General features: G+C 39.8%; 1 protein-coding gene across 4 annotated transcripts in view; it reads left to right on the top strand.

Moving 5' to 3' along the window:
• Positions 1-20,217, top strand: part of LOC110509502 (rap guanine nucleotide exchange factor 1) — a 94,239-nt gene that overhangs the window by 35,155 nt on the left and 38,867 nt on the right. For all 4 annotated transcript variants that reach the window (XM_021590399.2, XM_021590401.2, XM_021590400.2 and 1 more), the window contains exon 2: positions 7,042-7,187. In XM_021590399.2, the coding sequence (XP_021446074.2) occupies positions 7,042-7,187 (146 nt within the window). The remainder of the gene's footprint in view (positions 1-7,041; positions 7,188-20,217) is intronic.

Here is a 20,217-nt window from a genome sequence, read left to right as displayed (position 1 = left end):
TGCATTCATGTGCTGGTAATGAGGAGATGGAGGAAGAGAGGGATTTGATTTTATTAGGATCTCTTTTAGTCCCCATTTGGACTAATCTTCCAAGAGTCCTTTAACATTAAAATACAATTTATAATACAATCACATTTTCACATATAACACAATGTTAGAAACATACATAATACACCGACATATTGGCCAGATAAATACTGTGAAGAGGGGGGACATCTATTTGTATCTGGCTTTCTCTTTAACCTCTCTTTCCTGATGGCTTATAATAGTGCTGTTTAGTATTTATCTCCTGCCTCTGTCAGTCTGTGTGTGTTGTGGGGGAGGGGGGCAATTCAGCCGGGGGGGGAGCATGGATCACTCCCCTCTCGCCCAAATCTCTAACAAACTTCAGCGGCTTGGGGAAACTCAGCTAAATTATGACACAAAAAATTATTAATGCTAAAATTAAAGTAAAAAAACATAGTTGCAATTAACTGTCTAAACAACTCAATGTTATATGGCTACCTTCAATTTTGATTTGATATCAATGTTATATGGCTACCTTCAATTTTGATTTGATATCAATGTTATATGGCTACCTTCAATTTTGATTTGATATCAATGTTATATGGCTACCTTCAATTTTGATTTGATATCAATGTTATATGGCTACCTTCAATTTTGATTTGATATCAATGTTATATGGCTACCTTCAATTTTGATTTGATATCAATGTTATATGGCTACCTTCAATTTTGATTTGATATCAATGTTATATGGCTACCTTCAATTTTGATTTGATATCAATGTTATATGGCTACCTTCAATTTTGATTTGATATCAATGTTATATGGCTACCTTCAATTTTGATTTGATATCAATGTTATATGGCTACCTTCAATTTTGATTTGATATCAATGTTATATGGCTACCTTCAATTTTGATTTGATATCAATGTTATATGGCTACCTTCAATTTTGATTTGATATCAATGTTATATGGCTACCTTCAATTTTGATTTGATATCAATGTTATATGGCTACCTTCAATTTTGATTTGATATCAATGTTATATGGCTACCTTCAATTTTGATTTGATATCAATGTTATATGGCTACCTTCAATTTTGATTTGATATCAATGTTATATGGCTACCTTCAATTTTGATTTGATATCAATGTTATATGGCTACCTTCAATTTTGATTTGATATCAATGTTATATGGCTACCTTCAATTTTGATTTGATATCAATGTTATATGGCTACCTTCAATTTTGATTTGATATCAATGTTATATGGCTACCTTCAATTTTGATTTGATATCAATGTTATATGGCTACCTTCAATTTTGATTTGATATCAATGTTATATGGCTACCTTCAATTTTGATTTGATATCAATGTTATATGGCTACCTTCAATTTTGATTTGATATCAATGTTATATGGCTACCTTCAATTTTGATTTGATATCAATGTTATATGGCTACCTTCAATTTTGATTTGATATCAATGTTATATGGCTACCTTCAATTTTGATTTGATATCAATGTTATATGGCTACCTTCAATTTTGATTTGATATCAATGTTATATGGCTACCTTCAATTTTGATTTGATATCAATGTTATATGGCTACCTTCAATTTTGATTTGATATCAATGTTATATGGCTACCTTCAATTTTGATTTGATATCCAATTAATTAACACTTTGAATGTGTCCTCAGGTGTGATGACATAATTCATGTTAATATAAAGGTTTAAAGCCAGACTCAGTCCCAAATAAATTCTCTTTTTTTTTCTGGTTTAAATCATCTAAAAATGTATAGACAGAAGATTAATTTGCCATTTGGGTCACTTCAAGGTAAGGGTGTAATGACCGTTCGTAAGGGGACCTCTGTTTGGTCTGCACTGTGAACCCAAATGGATACATAAAAAATAAAAAGATATCACTAGGCTATTCCTACACTGTTTTTTTTTTTATTGTAAAAAATATGTCATGCTATTCTGTTAGAGCCTATGTGCATGTTGTAATCAAAATTCAAATCTTAATTGGCTCATTTCAAACTGTCCTTTTGAGGTGCAGCCAAGAACTAGTTCTGTACGATGGCGAATGGTGGGGTCGATAAACCAGAATTGGAGGATCTGCCATAGTTGTTTAATTCTCCAGGTTGGGAGCATTTTGGCTTCCTTGTAGGTTACAACGGCAATGGACAGACCATAGTGGATAAAACGGTATATCGCCACGCTCAACAAAAATAGCCTATGCAGCTGCCAACATCTAAAATATGTTGGCACATTTACACCGGCATCCCCCTAGTATACCCGGAGGAAGACCGAAACGCAAATAAACAAAATATCAAATAAAATGTATTAGTCACATAGACATAGTTAGCAGATGTTAATGTGAGTGTAGCGGAATTCTTGTGCTTCTAGTTCCAACAGGTGCAGTAATATCTAACAAGTAATCTAACAATTCCCAACAACTACCTAAGACACACAAATCTGTAGGTGTGAATGAGAATATGTACATACAAGTATATGGATGAGCGATGGCTGAGCGGCACAGGCAAGATGCAGTGGATGGTATAAATACAGTATATACATGTCTTACATTATTCATATCACATGTAAACATTAATAAAGTGGCATTGTTAAAGTGACTAGTGATCCATTTATTAAAGTGGCCAGTGATTGGCCCTCAATGTAGGCAGCAGCCTTTCTGAGTTAGTGATTTCTGTTTAGCAGTCTGATGGCTTTGAGAATGAAAAATGGCTTCTATCTCTCTGTCCCAGCTTTGATGCACCTGTACTGACCTCGCCTTTCGGATGGTAGCGGTGTGAACAGGCAGTGGCTCGGGTGGTTGTTGTCCTTGATGATCTTTTTGGCCTTCCTGTGACATCGGGTGGTGTAGGTGTCCTGGAGGGCAGGTAGTTTGCCCCCGGTGATGCATTGTGCAGACCGCACCACCCTCTGGAGAGCCTTGCGGTTGAGGGCGATGCAGTTACCGTACCAGGCGGTGATACAGCCCGATAGGATGCTCTTGATTGTGCATCTGTAAAAGTCCTTCAGGGTTTTGGGTGACAAGCCAAATTTCTTCAGCCTTCTGAGGTTGACGAGGCGCTGTTGCGCCTTCTTCACAATGCTGTCTGTATGGGTGGACCATTTCAGTTTGTCTGTGATGTGTATGCAGAGGAACTTAAAACTTTCCACCTTTTCCACTGCTGTCCCTTTGATGTGGATAGGGGGCTCCCTCTGCTGTTTCCTGAAGTCCACAGTCATCTCCTTTGTTTTGTTGATGTCGAGTGAGAGGTTGTTTTCCTGACACCACACTCCCTCACCTCCTCCCTGTAGGCTGTCTCGTCGTTGTTGGTAATCAAGCCCACTACTGTTGTGTCTTCTGCAAACTTGATGATTGAGCTGGAGGTGTACATGGCCACGCAGTCGTGGGAGTACAGGAAAGGGCTGAGCACGCACCCTTGTGGGGCCCCAGTGTTGAGGGTCAGTGAAGGGATGTTGTTTCCTACCTTCAACTCCAATTGCACAGAGCTGGGTTGAGACTCAGGGCCTCCATCTTGATGATGAGCTTAGAGGGTACTATGGTGTTGAATGCTGAGCTGTAGTCAGTGAACAGCATTCTTACATAGGTATTCGTTTGGGGACCTGTTGGGGCGGTATACAAACTGAAGTGGGTCTAGCGTGACCTGTAAGGTGGAGGTGATTTATAATCCTTGACTAGCCTCTCTAAGCACTTCATGACCACAGAAGTGAGTGCTACGGGGCAGTAGTCATTTAGTTCTGTTTTCTTTGCCTTCTTGGGTACAGGAACAATGGTGGCCATCTTGAAGCATGTGGGGACAACAGACTGGAATAGGGAGCGATTGAATATGTCCGTAAACACACCAGCCAGCTGGTCTGCACATGCTCTGAGGGCGCAGCTAGGGATGCCGTCTGTCTGGGCCAGCAGCCTTGCAAGGGTTATCACATTTAAATGTTTTACTCGCGTCCGCCACGGAGGGGGAGGGGGGGGTGCAGTCCTTGTTTGCTGATTCTGGTTGGGCCAAAGAAATTACAAGAGCAATATGTAGGCTATGTTTTACAGGCTTTGGTTTATAGCCACGGATATGCGCCCATTCTCAGTGGTTGAGAATAGGGGATTTCAGCACTTCGTGAAATTCTTGGAGCCACCTTACGAACTTCCCTCTTGCACCCATTTCAGCAACTGCCTAGTACCTGCTCTATATTACATTTTTTTGGTTACATTTTCATTGTTGAACATAAGACTGTAAAACACCAAGAAATCAGCTCCAATGATTTATAATTTTGGAAATCTGTTCCCAAGTATTCCAACACATAATAGAAGACACATGATATGATACAAATGTAAGCAGGCTTTAAAATGATTGTATTAGTCTTGAGCTGGCTCCAGAGCATTGAAGCTGTAAAACAGGGAATAACAAAAAATCAGAAGACATTACAACCCTGCACAACATCAATTCACCTCCCAAGTTTAGATAAGAATAACCACATACAAAGAAAATGTTTTTTTTTTTAACCTAAAGTGCTGGTACTGCTTGATCTTTGGCAGCGGCCTGAAGTACGGAGTCAGGTGTTGTTGCCAGCCATAGCTTTCCACCAGCACCGTTCCATCCTCCAGTCCAACCAGCTGTGGGATGTTGATCCCTGTCACAGTGCTGTCCTTTACAACACCAGCAATCTCAGACAAAGTGTTCACTCTGGTCTTTCTGAAGCGCTGCTTGATGAGCCCGAAGCACCAAACTTGGTGTGGTCTGTGATCAGGAAGTGAAGGTCAAGATTGTGGTCGAGTTTGTGCATGGTCCACCAGGCACAATACCAGAGCACAAACTCTTTCTTGTTTTGGCCACTGCAGTTATCACAATTCAGGTCCACACGTGTTTTCCCAGCTCCGTAGTTGGTGAAGAAATGGTGCATGTAGTTGATAACATCGCTGCTGCCTTTGCTTGCTTGGGCCAGCTCTCTTTTTGAAGGGAGGCATTAGACCATTCTCCTTGTGTGACTGGTGGAGGAGTGTCAGGCGTGTTCTACTGATGCTGAAAGACAAATTCCAGATACAAATATTTTAGCATTATTATACAATAGATGTGAAATGGCATTCTGAGAACATCACTAACGTTACACACACGTTAATGTTAGCTAGCAAGCCAGCCCCTAACCTCAGCTAACATTAGCTAGCTAACAGCAAGCTTTAACTTGGGATCTTTTGTTTAGACATGTCACGTTACGTTAGCTAGCTAGCTAAAAAATGAACTATAATCCCAATCCATAGAGTAACGTTACTAGCAATACAAACCGATTGTCATAACTCTAGCTTGCTAACCAAATAACGTAAAGCTGGCAGCAAGCTTTAGCTTGCAATGAAAACAACTTTCTGACCAAATTAGAAATGTATGATATCTGTAGCTAGATTCTTGCCTGTATACATGGATGAAAGCTTCACGGCAACTGCAACCCCTTTTTATAAGACATCCTGTGTTTCCGTTTAGTTTGCATAGCTTGTTTTGCCCGTTGTGTTCCACTGATTTCAAAACGTGTTATTAAATGAGAGAGTCCGTATTGCATGGCACGATGATCGTCCAGAAAAGTAGTTCATCACATCTTTTTTCCCACTGACCTTTGTCGATACCTCCTGATAAATTCAGGGCAGCAATGTTATTGAGAGCAGTAGCAACATATTTGCAGTTCTCCATGGATAAAATATATTTTGAAAACTGCAGTCAAGTTATCTACGCAGCAGCTCATTTTATAGACACGATGCAACACCGCAGACCAATCCAAACTCATCTTTCGGCATGTCCAGCCCACTCATTATCTCAGCCAATCATGGCTAGCCAGAAGGTTGCTGACTTTTTTGTGGCTAAACCAACTAGGCTCGTTATTTTAACAATTTTATTCGTATTTACAGATAACATGCTTGAGTTTGATTTTAAGGCACATGAAAGTTCGAGAAGGCATTTCTGACAAACGCATTTTGATTTAAAAAAAATTACGTTCAAAAGGCTCTCCTGTGTTGTCGTGACTTGTGGCATATGCCTAGTTTCCTGAATTGGGTCTAGTATAGCCATTTGGAATAAATGAGACTCGCTGAGTCTAGCTTTAATGATACCCACATTTTTACTCATTATTCTGTCTTTAAATCAGTAATCATATTCTGTCATTTCAAATGAAAAACATAAATTTCCTTGTATAATGATGATTATAACCAATTGTCTCACTATTATATTTTTAGTAAGATTCACAGTAATTTTGCTAAACCTAGATAAAAAGCCATAATTTTATTATAATATTACCTGCCTCGTGCTTAACAATTATTCATACATTTGGTCTAGGACAACATATTTTTTCCATGTGTGCGTGCAGATGCTTGAGCGCCTGTGTGTCTGTGAGCTGCTGTATGCGTGCGTGGCTGCGTGTGTCCGCGCACTCACTATCAGCCTGGCTTCTCCAAGATAGGAGCAGAGCCTGGCAGTGAGTCGACTAGACTGCGACCAGCAGCAGTGTTATCGACCAGGGGACGCTGAGGACAGCGTGGAAATGTGAACATGATTAGACCTGATAGCATCTCTGTTGTACCCTCAGCTGGACACAGACAGACAGGACTACACCAGCCTGGCTGCTGCTACTGTTGGGCCCTGCACTGATACAAATACACATCTACTGCAGTGGTATTTTGTCAAGGCTATGATCATTGATTGGCGCTATCACTTATCTGCTTCTAATTATATTATTTCTCTCTGCCTTATATTTTAGCCTGGGTGGTGTTCATTAAGGCACCGTAGCAAAAAACTTTGCAACAGAAAAAAAAACGGTGTGTTTTCTCTTGGACAAGTTCAGATCGTAACTCCCAGTTTCAGACAGTTTTGTGCCTGCTGAACACGACCCTGGTCTGTGCTTTAGCCTACTTCTCTGACATTTACTATGGTTCCGAAGTCCTACATATCTAATAGGCTACTTCAATCTTCCCTCTCTGCCATTCCTTCTCCTCTGACTGATGTATCTTTCCTGTCTTCCTCTCCTCCTCCTCAGACTCGCAGCGCTCCCACCTTTCCTCCTTCACCATGAAGCTGAAGGACAGGTTCCACTCTCCAAAGATCAAGAGGACCCCATCGAAGAAGGGCAAGCAGCTGCAGGTCGAGCCAGCCGTCAAGAGCCAAGAGAAACCTGTCAACAAGGTGGGTGGGAGGTAGAGCTAGGCAATACTAAAAATTATATTGTGATAAATTGACCTTTTTTTAGGCACAGTTACTTTCCATTAGGGCTCTAGACTGATTTTTTCCAGTGCGAAGTAGGACATAAAAGGAGTTGACTATTTCATCTGACATGATCAGGGAATGCATGATGGCTATTTTGATGTGCAAACATGTCAAAATAGGATCCAGAATAATCAGATCTTTTTGGCTCTTTCTGGATGAGTTTGCCAGCATCTCTTTAGTGCATTTTGGCCTAGGCTATGCTACATTATTCACCACCTGAGGAAGTAGGAGCTCAAAACACATTGGCTAAGTATGATATTGTTGCTAGATAGTCATGCAATTGATCGAACAGTAATTTCACCGCAAATGGCACACTCTGCTCTGTTCCGCCAGCGCGTCATCAGAATTACATACTCCGTTATTTCCTAAATATTGAGAGTTGAGAATTTTTTTACAATTGTTATACTCGCATAAAGCTGAGTCTATCCAAATGTTTTAACAGAAGTTACAGTAGCAATTCAATTTTGAAATGTTGCTCAACTGACCTACAATGCCTTCAGAAAGTACTCATACCCCTTGACTAATTCCACTTTATATTGTTACAGCCTGAATTCTAAATGCATTAAATATATGTTTTGTCACCCATCTACACACAATACCACATAATGACAAGGTGTTTTAAGAAATGTTTGCAAATTTATTGAAAATTAAATGCAGATGGCTGATTTACATAAGTATTCATACCAGAGTCAATACTTTTATAGAAACACCTTTGGCAGCGATTACAACTGTGAGTCTTTCTGGGTAAGTCTCGAAGAGCTTTCCACACCTGGATTTTGCAACATTTGCCCATTTATCCTTTCAAAATTACTTAAGCTCTTTCAAATTGGTTGTTGATCATTGCTAGACAACCATTTTCAGGTCTTGCCATAGATTTTCAATTGGATTTAGGTCAAAACTGTAACCTGACCACTCAGGGACATTCACTGTCTTCTTGGCCTGCTGAAAGGTGAATTGATCTCCCAGTATCTGCTGGAAAGCAGACTGAACCAGGTTTTTCCTATAGGATTTTTCCTGTAATTTTCTAAATTCCGTGTATTTTTATCCTGAAAAACTCCCCAGTCCTTAACAATTACAAGCCTACCCATAACATGATGCTGCCACCACTATGCTTGAAAATATGGAGTGTGTTACTCAGTAATGTGTTGTATTTGATTTGCCCCAGACATAACACTTTTTATTCAGGAACAAAAGTCAATTGCTTTGCCACATTTTTGCAGTTTTACTTAAGTGCCTTGTTGCAAACAAGATGCATGTTTTGGAATATTTTTATTCTGTACAGGCTTCCTTCTTTTCACTCTGTCAATTAGGTTAGTATTGTGGTGTAATTACAATGTTTTTGAATCATCCTCAGTTTTCTCCTGTCACAGCTATTAAAACTCTTGAACTGTTTTAAAGTCACCATTGGCCTAATGGTGAAATCCCTGAGCGGTTTCGTTCCTCTCGGGCAACTGAGTTAGGAAGGACGCCTGCATCTTTGTAGTGACTTGGTGTATTGAATCACCATACAAAGTGTAATTAGTGACTTCACCATACTCAAAGGGATATTCAATGTCTGTGTTTTGTATGTTTACCCATCTACCAATAGGTATCCTTGTTTGTGAGGCATTGAGCGACTTTACAGATAATTGCATGTGTGGAGTACAGAGATGAGGTAGTCATTAAAAAATTCATGTTAAACACTATTATTGCACACACAGTGAGTCAATGCAACTCATTATGTTACGTGTTAAGCAAATGTTTACTTCTGAACTTTGCTTGCTATAACAAAGGGGTTGAATACCTATTGACTCAAGACATTTGAGAATTTGTAAAAATTCTGAAAACATAATTCCACTTTGACATCATGGGTAGTGTAGGCCAGTGACATTTAAAAATTGTTTTAATACATTTTAAATTCAGGCTGTAACACAACAACATTTGGAAAAAGTCGAGGTGTGAATACTTTCTGAAAGCATGGTATGCTTGCGCTTATCAGAATGCATCTCTCCCTTCACACAGGTTCATGCACGTTGCTGTTGACCAAATAATTGTTTTATAACCAAATAATCATCAGGACATTGTGTAGCCTAATCACCGAAATTACAGATTGCTTCAGGAAGAGGACATTGTGGTAAGTGGAGGGCAATGTCGGAGTCTTTCATTTTTGGTTTATGGTTCCAGCTCTAGTGGGAGGGGTGCTAGTGTGTGTACTCGCATGTCGTGGGAAACCAAGCTCTCCCGCCTATCCCATGCTCTTGTTTACCTGTGTGTGTGTGTGTGTGTGTGTGTGTGTGTGTCGTTTTCCATCCTGTGCCTTTCTATTGCTCTGCCATATTGTGTGTTTGTGTGTGAGAGGTTCCCGTGGGTTCTCTGTTTCTGGGCTGTTTGGGGTATTGGTGCTAGCCTCAAGCGTGAGACCCAGGCTGCTTCCCAAATGGCACCCAATACCCTATATAGTGCACTATTACCCATAAAGCCCTGGTCAAAACTAGTGCACTAAATAGGGGATAGGGTTGTGGAGTACCCATACAGACATGAATGGAGCTGAAGCTGGCCAGTTTCATGAATGAACACTCATTCCCAAGGCTATTAGGATAATGACTTGACTTCCCCAACAGTGTTGTATATGGCTTAGTGCCATATGAGAGAGGGATTCTCATGGTGGTGCTTGTAACACTGGAGTTGTGGGTTTGATTTAGGGTTGGGTGATATTACGATAGCAACGTCTATCAACGATGATTGACTGCGATCGTTGATGGTGACGACATTGTGATGTGCCAGACAATTGTTTAGCCTATTTGAGGTTGACTGGCGCAGTGCATAGAATAGCTGAGTCTTGCAGCTCGCAGCAGGGGAGCAAGTGACATTCTGAGTAATTTGCCTGTTCCTATTTGCTATATCCTATTTCAATAAATATATTATATAGCCTACAGAACGCAAGAGAGGAATGTAGGCCAGACAGAGCAGAGAATTCCTTCAAAGCAGCACGAGATGTCCAGTCAGAAAATATTGTTTCGCTCTCTGTCGAGCATTAGACTATATCATTTGGGCTCCCGAGTGGCGCAGCGGTCTAAGGCACTGCATCTCAGTTCAAGAGGCGTCACTACAGTCCCTAGTTTGAACCCAGGCTGTATCACATCCAGCCGGGATTGGGAGTCCCATAGGGCGGCGCACAATTGGCCCAGCATCGTCCGGGTTTGGCCGGGGTAGGTCGTCATTGTAAATAAGAATTTGTTCTTAACTGACTTGCCAAGTTAAATAAAGGTTAAAAAAAAAAGATTAAAAAAAACAGCCTATATTCCCTTCTCGCCATTCTATAGTCCATGAATATGACTGAAAGTCGCGCTTCATCGTTTTATGCATGGTTTCACACCATCAAACAATGAATGTAGGGCCCTATAAAATCTGCTTTGTATACGGACGGAATCCAGAGATTAAAACGGAATTCAACAATAATCCCCCAAAAAATGTAATTAGTAGGAAATCAACTACACTGAACAAAAATATACATGTTTCATACGCTAAAATTAAACATCCCAGAAATGTTCAATTAGCACAAAAAGCTTAATCATGTTCTCTGCTATCCACATTATGTTTTAAATATTATTTTGGGTATAGGGGAGGGTCATTATGTTTTAAATATTATTTTGGGTATAGGGGAGGGTCATTATGTTTTAAATATTATTTTGGGTATAGGGGAGGGTCATTATGTTTTAAATATTATTTTGGGTATAGGGGAGGGTCATTATGTTTTAAATATTATTTTGGGTATAGGGGAGGGTCATTATGTTTTAAATATTATTTTGGGTATAGGGGAGGGTCATTATGTTTTAAATATTATTTTGGGTATAGGGGAGGGTCATTATGTTTTAAATATTATTTTGGGTATAGGGGAGGGTCATTATGTTTTAAATATTATTTTGGGTATAGGGGAGGGTCATTATGTTTTAAATATTATTTTGGGTATAGGGGAGGGTCATTATGTTTTAAATATTATTTTGGGTATAGGGGAGGGTCATTATGTTTTAAATATTATTTTGGGTATAGGGGAGGGTCATTATGTTTTAAATATTATTTTGGGTATAGGGGAGGGTCATTATGTTTTAAATATTATTTTGGGTATAGGGGAGGGTCATTATGTTTTAAATATTATTTTGGGTATAGGGGAGGGTCATTATGTTTTAAATATTATTTTGGGTATAGGGGAGGGTCATTATGTTTTAAATATTATTTTGGGTATAGGGGAGGGTCATTATGTTTTAAATATTATTTTGGGTATAGGGGAGGGTCATTATGTTTTAAATATTATTTTGGGTATAGGGGAGGGTCATTATGTGTTAAATATTATTTTGGGTATAGGGGAGGGTCATTATGTTTTAAATATTATTTTGGGTATAGGGGAGGGTCATTATGTTTTAAATATTATTTTGGGTATAGGGGAGGGTCATTATGTTTTAAATATTATTTTGGGTATAGGGGAGGGTCATTATGTTTTTCAAGCGTTCAGGGCGGTTCAGGAAAAATATATTTTTACTGAAGGAAGGGCCATCCATTTTCATTTCCAGGGTCCAATTTCTCCAGATATCCCTCATTATAAACAATGTACAGTCCCTAGTAATAAGAGAGAACAAGGAAAATCCCTCCTTGCGAGGTTGAAAACCAAATGGCCAATAATCAATGATTTATATACACTTGTTGACTGACAAGGTGCTGTTTTAAAGCCACCGGGTCTCCATCTTGGCATTCCCTCTCCATTGTAATTTTTATTTTATTTAGGAAACTATAGAAATGCATTTATTAATGTTTACATTGTTTTTTTGGTTTATTCTATTACAGACACCTTAATGCATACTTTAAAGTAATGTTATTTGAGCTAAACATAAACATTAATTTAAGAAAAAAAATGTTTACCTTTGTTTAACGAGAAGTCGATTAAGAACAAATTCTTATTTACAATGACGGCCTTGTCAGCTCGGGTATTCGATCTAGCATCCTTTCGGTTACTGGCCCAACGCTCTAACCACTAGGCTACCTGCCACCCCATTCATAACAAATCAAATAAAACATTTTCCTTTAGGTATCATTTTTTTTAACATTCATATATTACTATTCCCACTACAACAAAAAAAGACTTGTATACATGTAATTTTGTCCTTGAATCATTCTAATTTAAATGCTGTAGCATTTCATACGTTCCTATGGAGGACTACTTCTTCATTTACTGCAAATTGAATGTACAATTGTGTAAGCTTGCCTTGCAATGCAGCTGAAGTAACATAGCTAGCTAACTATTTACTTGCTTATTGTGTATTTGAGGATGAAAATAACTGTATGCCTATGGATGTGTAGCTAGCTACGTATGTAGCCAATCTGTGTATGTAACCTAAAACTTTAGGTTCTGAACTAATATTAATACCAATCTGTAAACCTCAGCTATCATAGTTGTTGTATCAACTTCAAGTCTGAATGGCATTAATGAAGCCTATGTGTAACAGGTGTGAAATGGTTAGCTAGTTAGCGGGGTGCGCGCTAATAGCGGTTCAATCAATGACGTCACTCCCTCTGAGACCTTGAAGTAGTTGTTCCCCTTGCTCTGCAAAAGCAGCGGCTTTTGTGGAGCGATGGGTAACTATTATTCGAGGGTGGCTGTTGTCGATGTGTGCAGAGGGTCCCTGGTTTGAACCCAGGTAGGGGCGAGGAGAGGGATGGAAGCTATACTGTTACATATGGATAGAGTATAATATAATAGCTTTATTGTGCCAAGGATGCAAGTCCTTAATTACACATGTACTGCAGTTATTACCACGCATGCTTGACATTCCCATATTGTAGCCTGTACATTGAATATATTCACTGATCATGTACTTTTCCTTGGCAAATAAAGGTGCGGTTCAGATATAAATCTGAGACATTCTTTTTCAGTCATTTCAAACTCCATTATTTGAATGATGCTGTGTCTGCATGTACAGTGGGGCAAAAAAGTATTTAGTCAGCCACCAATTGTGCAAGTTCTCCCACTTAAGATGAGAGGGCTGTAATTTTCATCATAGGTACACTTCAACTATGGCAGACAAAATTAGAAGAAAAAAAATCCAGAAAATCACATTGTAGGATTTTTAATGAATTTATTTTAAAATTATGGTGGAAAATAAGTATTTGGTCAATAACAAAAGTTTATCTCAATACTTTGTTATATACAGTGCCTTGCGAAAGTGTTCGGCCCCCTTGAACTTTGCGACCTTTTGCCACATTTCAGGCTTCAAACATAAAGATATAAAACTGTATTTTTTTGTGAAGAATCAACAACAAGTGGGACACACTCATGAAGTGGAACGACATTTATTGGATATTTCAAACTTTTTAACAAATCAAAAACTGAAAAATTGGGCGTGCAAAATTATTCAGCCCCCTTAAGTTAATACTTTGTAGCGCCACCTTTTGCTGCGATTACAGCTGTAAGTCGCTTGGGGTATGTCTCTATCAGTTTTGCACATCGAGAGACTGACATTTTTTCCCATTCCTCCTTGCAAAACAGCTCGAGCTCAGTGAGGTTGGATGGAGAGCATTTGTGAACAGCAGTTTTCAGTTCTTTCCACAGATTCTCGATTGGATTCAGGTCTGGACTTTGACTTGGCCATTCTAACACCTGGATGTGTTTATTTTTGAACCATTCCATTGTAGATTTTTCTTTATGTTTTGGATCATTGTCTTGTTGGAAGACAAATCTCCGTCCCAGTCTCAGGTCTTTTGCAGACTCCATCAGGTTCTCTTCCAGAATGGTCCTGTATTTGGCTCCATCCATCTTCCCATCAATTTTAACCATCTTCCCTGTCCCTGCTGAAGAAAAGCAGGCCCAAACCATGATGCTGCCACCACCATGTTTGACAGTGGGGATGGTGTGTTCAGGGTGATGAGCTGTGTTGCTTTTACGCCAAACATAACGTTTTGCATTGTTGCCAAAAAGTTCAATTTTGGTATCATCTGACCAGAGCACCTTCTTCCACATGTTTGGTGTGTCTCCCAGGTGGCTTGTGGCAATCTTTTATCTTTTATGGATATCTTTAAGAAATGGCTTTCTTCTTGCCACTCTTCCATAAAGGCCAGATTTGTGCAATATACGACTGATTGTTGTCCTATGGACAGAGTCTCCCACCTCAGCTGTAGATCTCTGCAGTTCATCCAGAGTGATCATGGGCCTCTTGGCTGCATCTCTGATCAGTCTTCTCCTTGTATGAGCTGAAAGTTTAGAGGGACGGCCAGGTCTTGGTAGATTTGCAGTGGTCTGATACTCCTTCCATTTCAATATTATCGCTTGCACAGTGCTCCTTGGGATGTTTAAAGCTTGGGAAATCTTTTTGTATCCAAATCCGGCTTTAAACTTCTTCACAACAGTATCTCGGACCTGCCTGGTGTGTTCCTTGTTCTTCATGATGCTCTCTGCGCTTTTAACGGACCTCTGAGACTATCACAGTGCAGGTGCATTTATACGGAGACTTGATTACACACAGGTGGATTGTATTTATCATCATTAGTCATTTAGGTCAACATTGGATCATTCAGAGATCCTCACTGAACTTCTGGAGAGAGTTTGCTGCACTGAAAGTAAAGGGGCTGAATAATTTTGCACGCCCAATTTTTCAGTTTTTGTTTTGTTAAGTTTGAAATATCCAATAAATGTTCCACTTCATGATTGTGTCCCACTTGTTGTTGATTCTTCACAAAAAAATACAGTTGTATATCTTTATGTTTGAAGCCTGAAATGTGGCAAAAGGTCGCAAAGTTCAAGGGGGCCGAATACTTTCGCAAGGCACTGTACCCTTTGTTGGCAACGACAGATGGCAAACGTTTTCTGTAAGTTTTCACAAGGGTTTCACACACTGTTGCTGGTATTTTGGCCCATTCCTCCATGCAGATCTCCTCTAGAGCAGTGATGTTTTGGGGCTGTTGCTGGGCAACATGGACTTTCAACTCCCTCCAAAGATTTTCTATGGTGTTGAGATCTGGAGACTGGCTAGGCCACTCCAGGACCTTGAAATGCTTCTTACGAAGTAACTCCTTCGTTGCCCGGGCGGTGTGTTTGGGATCATTGTCATGCTGAAAGACCCAGCCACGTTTCATCTTCAATGCCCTTGCTGATGGAAGGAGGTTTTCACTCAAAATCTCACGATACATGGCCCCATTCATTCTTTCCTTTACACGGACCAGTCGTCCTGGTCCCTTTGCAGAAAAACAGCCCCAAAGCATGATGTTTTACTCACCGTTCTTGTGATCATTTTGACCCCACGGGGTGAGATCTTGCGTGGAGCTCCAGATCGAGGGAGATTATCAGTGGTCTTGTATGTCTTCCATTTCCTAATAATTGCTCCCACAGTTGATTTCTTCAAACCAAGCTGCTTACCTATTGCAGATTCAGTCTTCCCAGCCTGGTGCAGGTCTACAATTTTGTTTCTGGTGTCCTTTGACAGCTCTTTGGTCTTGGCCATAGTGGAGTTTGGAGTGTGACTGTTTGAGGTTGTGGACAGGTGTCTTTTATACTGATAACAAGTTCAAACAGGTGCCATTTAATACAGGTAACGAGTGGAGGACAGAGGAGCCTCTTAAAGAAGAAGTTACAGGTCTGTGAGAGACAAATCTTGCTTGTTTGTAGGTGACCAAATACTTATTTTCCACCATAATTTGAAAATAAATTCATTAAAAATCCTACAATGTTATTTTCTGGATTTTTTTTTCTCTCAGTTTCTGTCATAGTTGAAGTGTACCTATGATGAAAATTACAGGCCTCATCTTTTTAAGCGGGAGAACTTGCACAATTGGCAGCTGACTAAATACTTTTTTGCCTCACTGTATGTATTACAATTATACACTTCAACCATGTTACCACTCCTGCTCCTGGGACATCAATTATTACACATTGTAACTATGCAATAGACTAGAAACATGATTGATTTGTAATTCATATATAAAGAAGAAAAACTATGCATATCTAACTCCCTCCATCCTCATTGATCTGAGGACACAGGATAGTATTTCAATTAAATACTTAATTTCAACCAGTGGAGAATGTGAAATGCTTTATTGAAAGAAGTTCATTATCCAGGTGTTACAAATGCATTATAATTATGATCATTGTAATATTGTATTATAAATACAAGTTCAATCTGTACAATGCACATATGGTGTACTTTATAAAATGAGGAAGAATGACGAGGTGAGGTGTAAAAGACAGAAAGGGAAAGAGGTAAGAACAGTAGCAGACAGCATATGATTCTTGAATTACAGTGCTACCCTAATATTCTCTCAGTTCATCACATTTGCTGTGTCTCCTAACCTCCGGGCCAACTGGGGGGCCATCTCCGGGCCATCTTAAGTGCGGGTGAGGTGGCGATGATGGGACTGGCTTCCTCTCTCACATCAAAACATACCTGCAGACGAGTGACAGCTGGATAGAGAGCATAATTATGCCTTGTTTTTTCAATGTAAAGAATCTCTTCAATAATACTTCCTGTTGACCCAACCAAGTGACATCTCAACTATGATCATGCTGTGCCCTCTGTCAGCCAGTTCAGATGCGGGAGGGGTTCACCAAAACAGCTGATATGATTTAGAGGATTTACGGAGAGGGATGAAGTGAAGAAGAGAGACTTATTGTGTGTGTGTGTGGTCTCACCTGGTGTTATGCTGAAAAACAGACACATGAGGACAAACAATAGAAGATGATGTTAATAGAAGATACTGTATGTGACGCAGACACCTATCGGAGTGTATCTGAAACATTTAAATATAGAGGGCTATGTGTCTCACCACTTGGTTATTGCAAGGCTAACCCCCAGGGAAATCATGACTTGGCAGTAACAGATAGTCCAGTGAAAATGGCTGTGTTCATGTGGTGTGAATCTGAAAATGAGCAGCTGACATCTTTAGGTTTTTTTAATAAATGCATGTGAGACAGGTTCATGTACAACAAGACAGGCAGAGATGGAGAAAAATAACAAAGAACATTTTAATTACCTCTGGTTATGGACACTTTTGCCAAAGTAAAGCTTCCCCGGCCTGTTCCTCGGACAGTGAACATCTGGAAATATCTACATTTTCGACCCCTTGATCAGCTCGCTCTCTGAAGGTAAAGAAAACAACTTATTTTTTATAGATATGAAAACAATAACTGAAATATGACCGTTCAATCTAAAGCAGCAGATGTCATTTTCAGGTTACGTCAATACAGCCCAGTGCTGCTTATCTGAGATGCCATCTTCATAGGTGTCTGCTTTGACTTCCTTTGTGTCGGAAAAAAGTTGCTTTCAGAACAATTATTTTTGATTTGAAAATAAAGTTTTGCTCTCGACAAAAAGACACAAATGTACCCCCATAGCATATAACAGTTTGCCTGTGAATAACCACACCTTCATACAAACCTGCTACTGTATGCAGAATTCTTCACGCACAACTGAAGATGCTGCCAAATCCTGCCAGCACGCCCACAAGTGAGCCACTCAGGTGCAGAATGATGATGCATGGAAGAGGGAAAGAAATTAGATGGGTTGGGAAGGAGGGCTAATAGCTGAACAATAGACTATTCAACCTTTACTAAAGAAGCCGAGCTAGGTGTGAACCCCCCCCTCCTATCACAGACCAGATTTGCCCTAACGACCAAAGTAATGACTTTAATAAAGTCATGACTTTTCAAATAAGTTACCTTACATGTTATGTTGGCTGACAATTTGTTAGCTACGCTGTCCTTACGACAATAGAATGAGTCAAAATTCACCCAAAGCTGAGAAGCGGCTTAAGAACGTTGGCTAAACTGGAACAAATTAATGGAATCAAACGTTTGCAGAGCCTGTTTTGACTGGAGTGATGCTTAGAAATCCATTAAAAAAATCTCTATCTCTTTATTTTACCACTACAATATGTTCGTCGGGCGAAACTGGAAAAAAATAACTTGTGTAGAAAGTAAACATTCGCACCTCGATGGTGTCAACTGTGCTTATGTCTGCGTAATAAAAAAAATAAAACCTGACTGGTCTAGCGATCAATGACAAACGAGCTCGCTGCCCAGATTTACATAATTACAAAGAGGAGATTCTCCTGATTTTAAAATGGTGCCCATGTAACAGTTTTGCTTCCGTTCCTCTCCTAGCCCCTACCTGGGCACGAACCAGGGACCCTCTGCACACATAGACAGCAGCCATCCTCAAAGAATCATTACCCATCGCTCCACAAAAGCCACGGCCCTTGCAGAGCAAGGGGAACAACTACTTCAAGGTCTCAGAGCGAGTGACGTCACCGATTCGAACCGCTATTAGCACACATCCCGCTAACTAGTTAGCCATTTCACACCGGTTACACCCGACTCGAAAAAAGAAAAAAAATCTACACAGTGAGATATTTGGCGAAATAGACCGGCATGCCTCTCCATAGGAAAACAATGGGGGGAGCTCACCGTTCCAAGGGCAAAAAGTATTTTGGGGTTAGCATTTGATGACAACCGAGCTAGCTGCCCAGACTTACATAATGAGAAAGAGGATATTCTCATGATTTGAAATGGCATCCGACTTAGATATTTTTCAAGATATTTGGCAAAATAGACAGACATGCCTATATTTCCCCCATAGGCAACAATGGGAAGACCACAGAGTTCCAATATTAATTTAGTGTACATTTTAACTATAAAACAACGTGAGCAGGTCTCATTGCCAACAATAGTGAAGCAGGCATTGTGACGTTGACGATAAGCTGGGAATAGAACGTTCGGAAAGCGAGTTGGTGCTACAGTGCTCAATAGAACTAATAGGAGCTGGCATGGTGAAAATGCAGATGTTGATTTAGTTATGTATCCATAACGAATTACTATGGGAATAAATATCGCTGATTTACAGAAATATTGGAACAAAGTTGTCTCAATAAGGCAAACAATTTAGAATCCTCCAATCCTGTAGCCTACTCCCGACTGTCACGTTGTACAGCGCCATATTTTCCACTCCATCCTAACGGAAACCCTGAGGGTTTAATTTTTTCTCTGAATGGAAACACCATAATATTAATAAAATGAATTAAGCCACATTTCTTCAAATCAATCCCATATACTATGTTATTACAAAAAAGGTTTTAAATTCTCTGGTAATGCCAATAGGGAATACTATCAAATGCTTCTCAAAGATGCCCTCTGGTGGTCAAACTAGAAATAACTTGCAGAAACATAAGAAATGGCAGAGAATTAAATGACGTGCCACAGAATGCAGGCAGCAGCATGCAGTGTCTGCAGTATGACACAACTTTTAAAGGAGGAAACACTGTGTATGTGTGGAATCTGTCTCTTTGGACAATGCTACATTTCATATTGTTTTTGTCAATGTGTGCTGTCATTTTTAAAGAGAGAGATTGGGATTTGGGCAAAAAAAGTCCTTCTCTACTTCCCCAGAGTCAGATGAACTCACGGATACCATTTTTATGTCTGCATTCAGTTTGAAGGAATTTGCTAACTTGCGTTAGAGCAATTGATTACCAGCGTTAACGCAATAACACCAAGTCTATGGGAACAGCTAGCAGTACCTGTAGAATTCCAGTCATTGCACTAATGCTAGTTAGCAGGGGCTTGCAAAACTACCTAATATGTCCTTCATACTGGACACAGGTACATAAAAATGGTATCCATGAGTTCATCCGACTCCAAAATCCCAAACCATCCCTTTAAGGCTGGAGTGACAGACTTACTGCCCAATCCGGCCCGCTAGGTGGTTTGAGTAAAACCAAATCAAAACTGTGTATTTTCTGCAAATTTTGACGTCAAGGAAATATAACTAATTTTCATTGCGGCCCTCCTGACCTCGTTGAATACCGACTGCGGTCCCTGGGCATAATTAGTTTAGACACCCCTGCTTTAAGGGCTGGATTAAGCTTCTTTTGAAAATGCTCATTTTTCCATCCATCAATTATTATATCATATGAAGAGAGTTTCCTCCAAGTTACC

The sequence above is a fragment of the Oncorhynchus mykiss genome, chromosome Y (genome assembly GCF_013265735.2).
Source record: "Oncorhynchus mykiss isolate Arlee chromosome Y, USDA_OmykA_1.1, whole genome shotgun sequence".
Classification (NCBI taxonomy): domain Eukaryota; kingdom Metazoa; phylum Chordata; class Actinopteri; order Salmoniformes; family Salmonidae; genus Oncorhynchus; species Oncorhynchus mykiss.
This window is presented reverse-complemented; position numbering and strand designations above follow the sequence as displayed.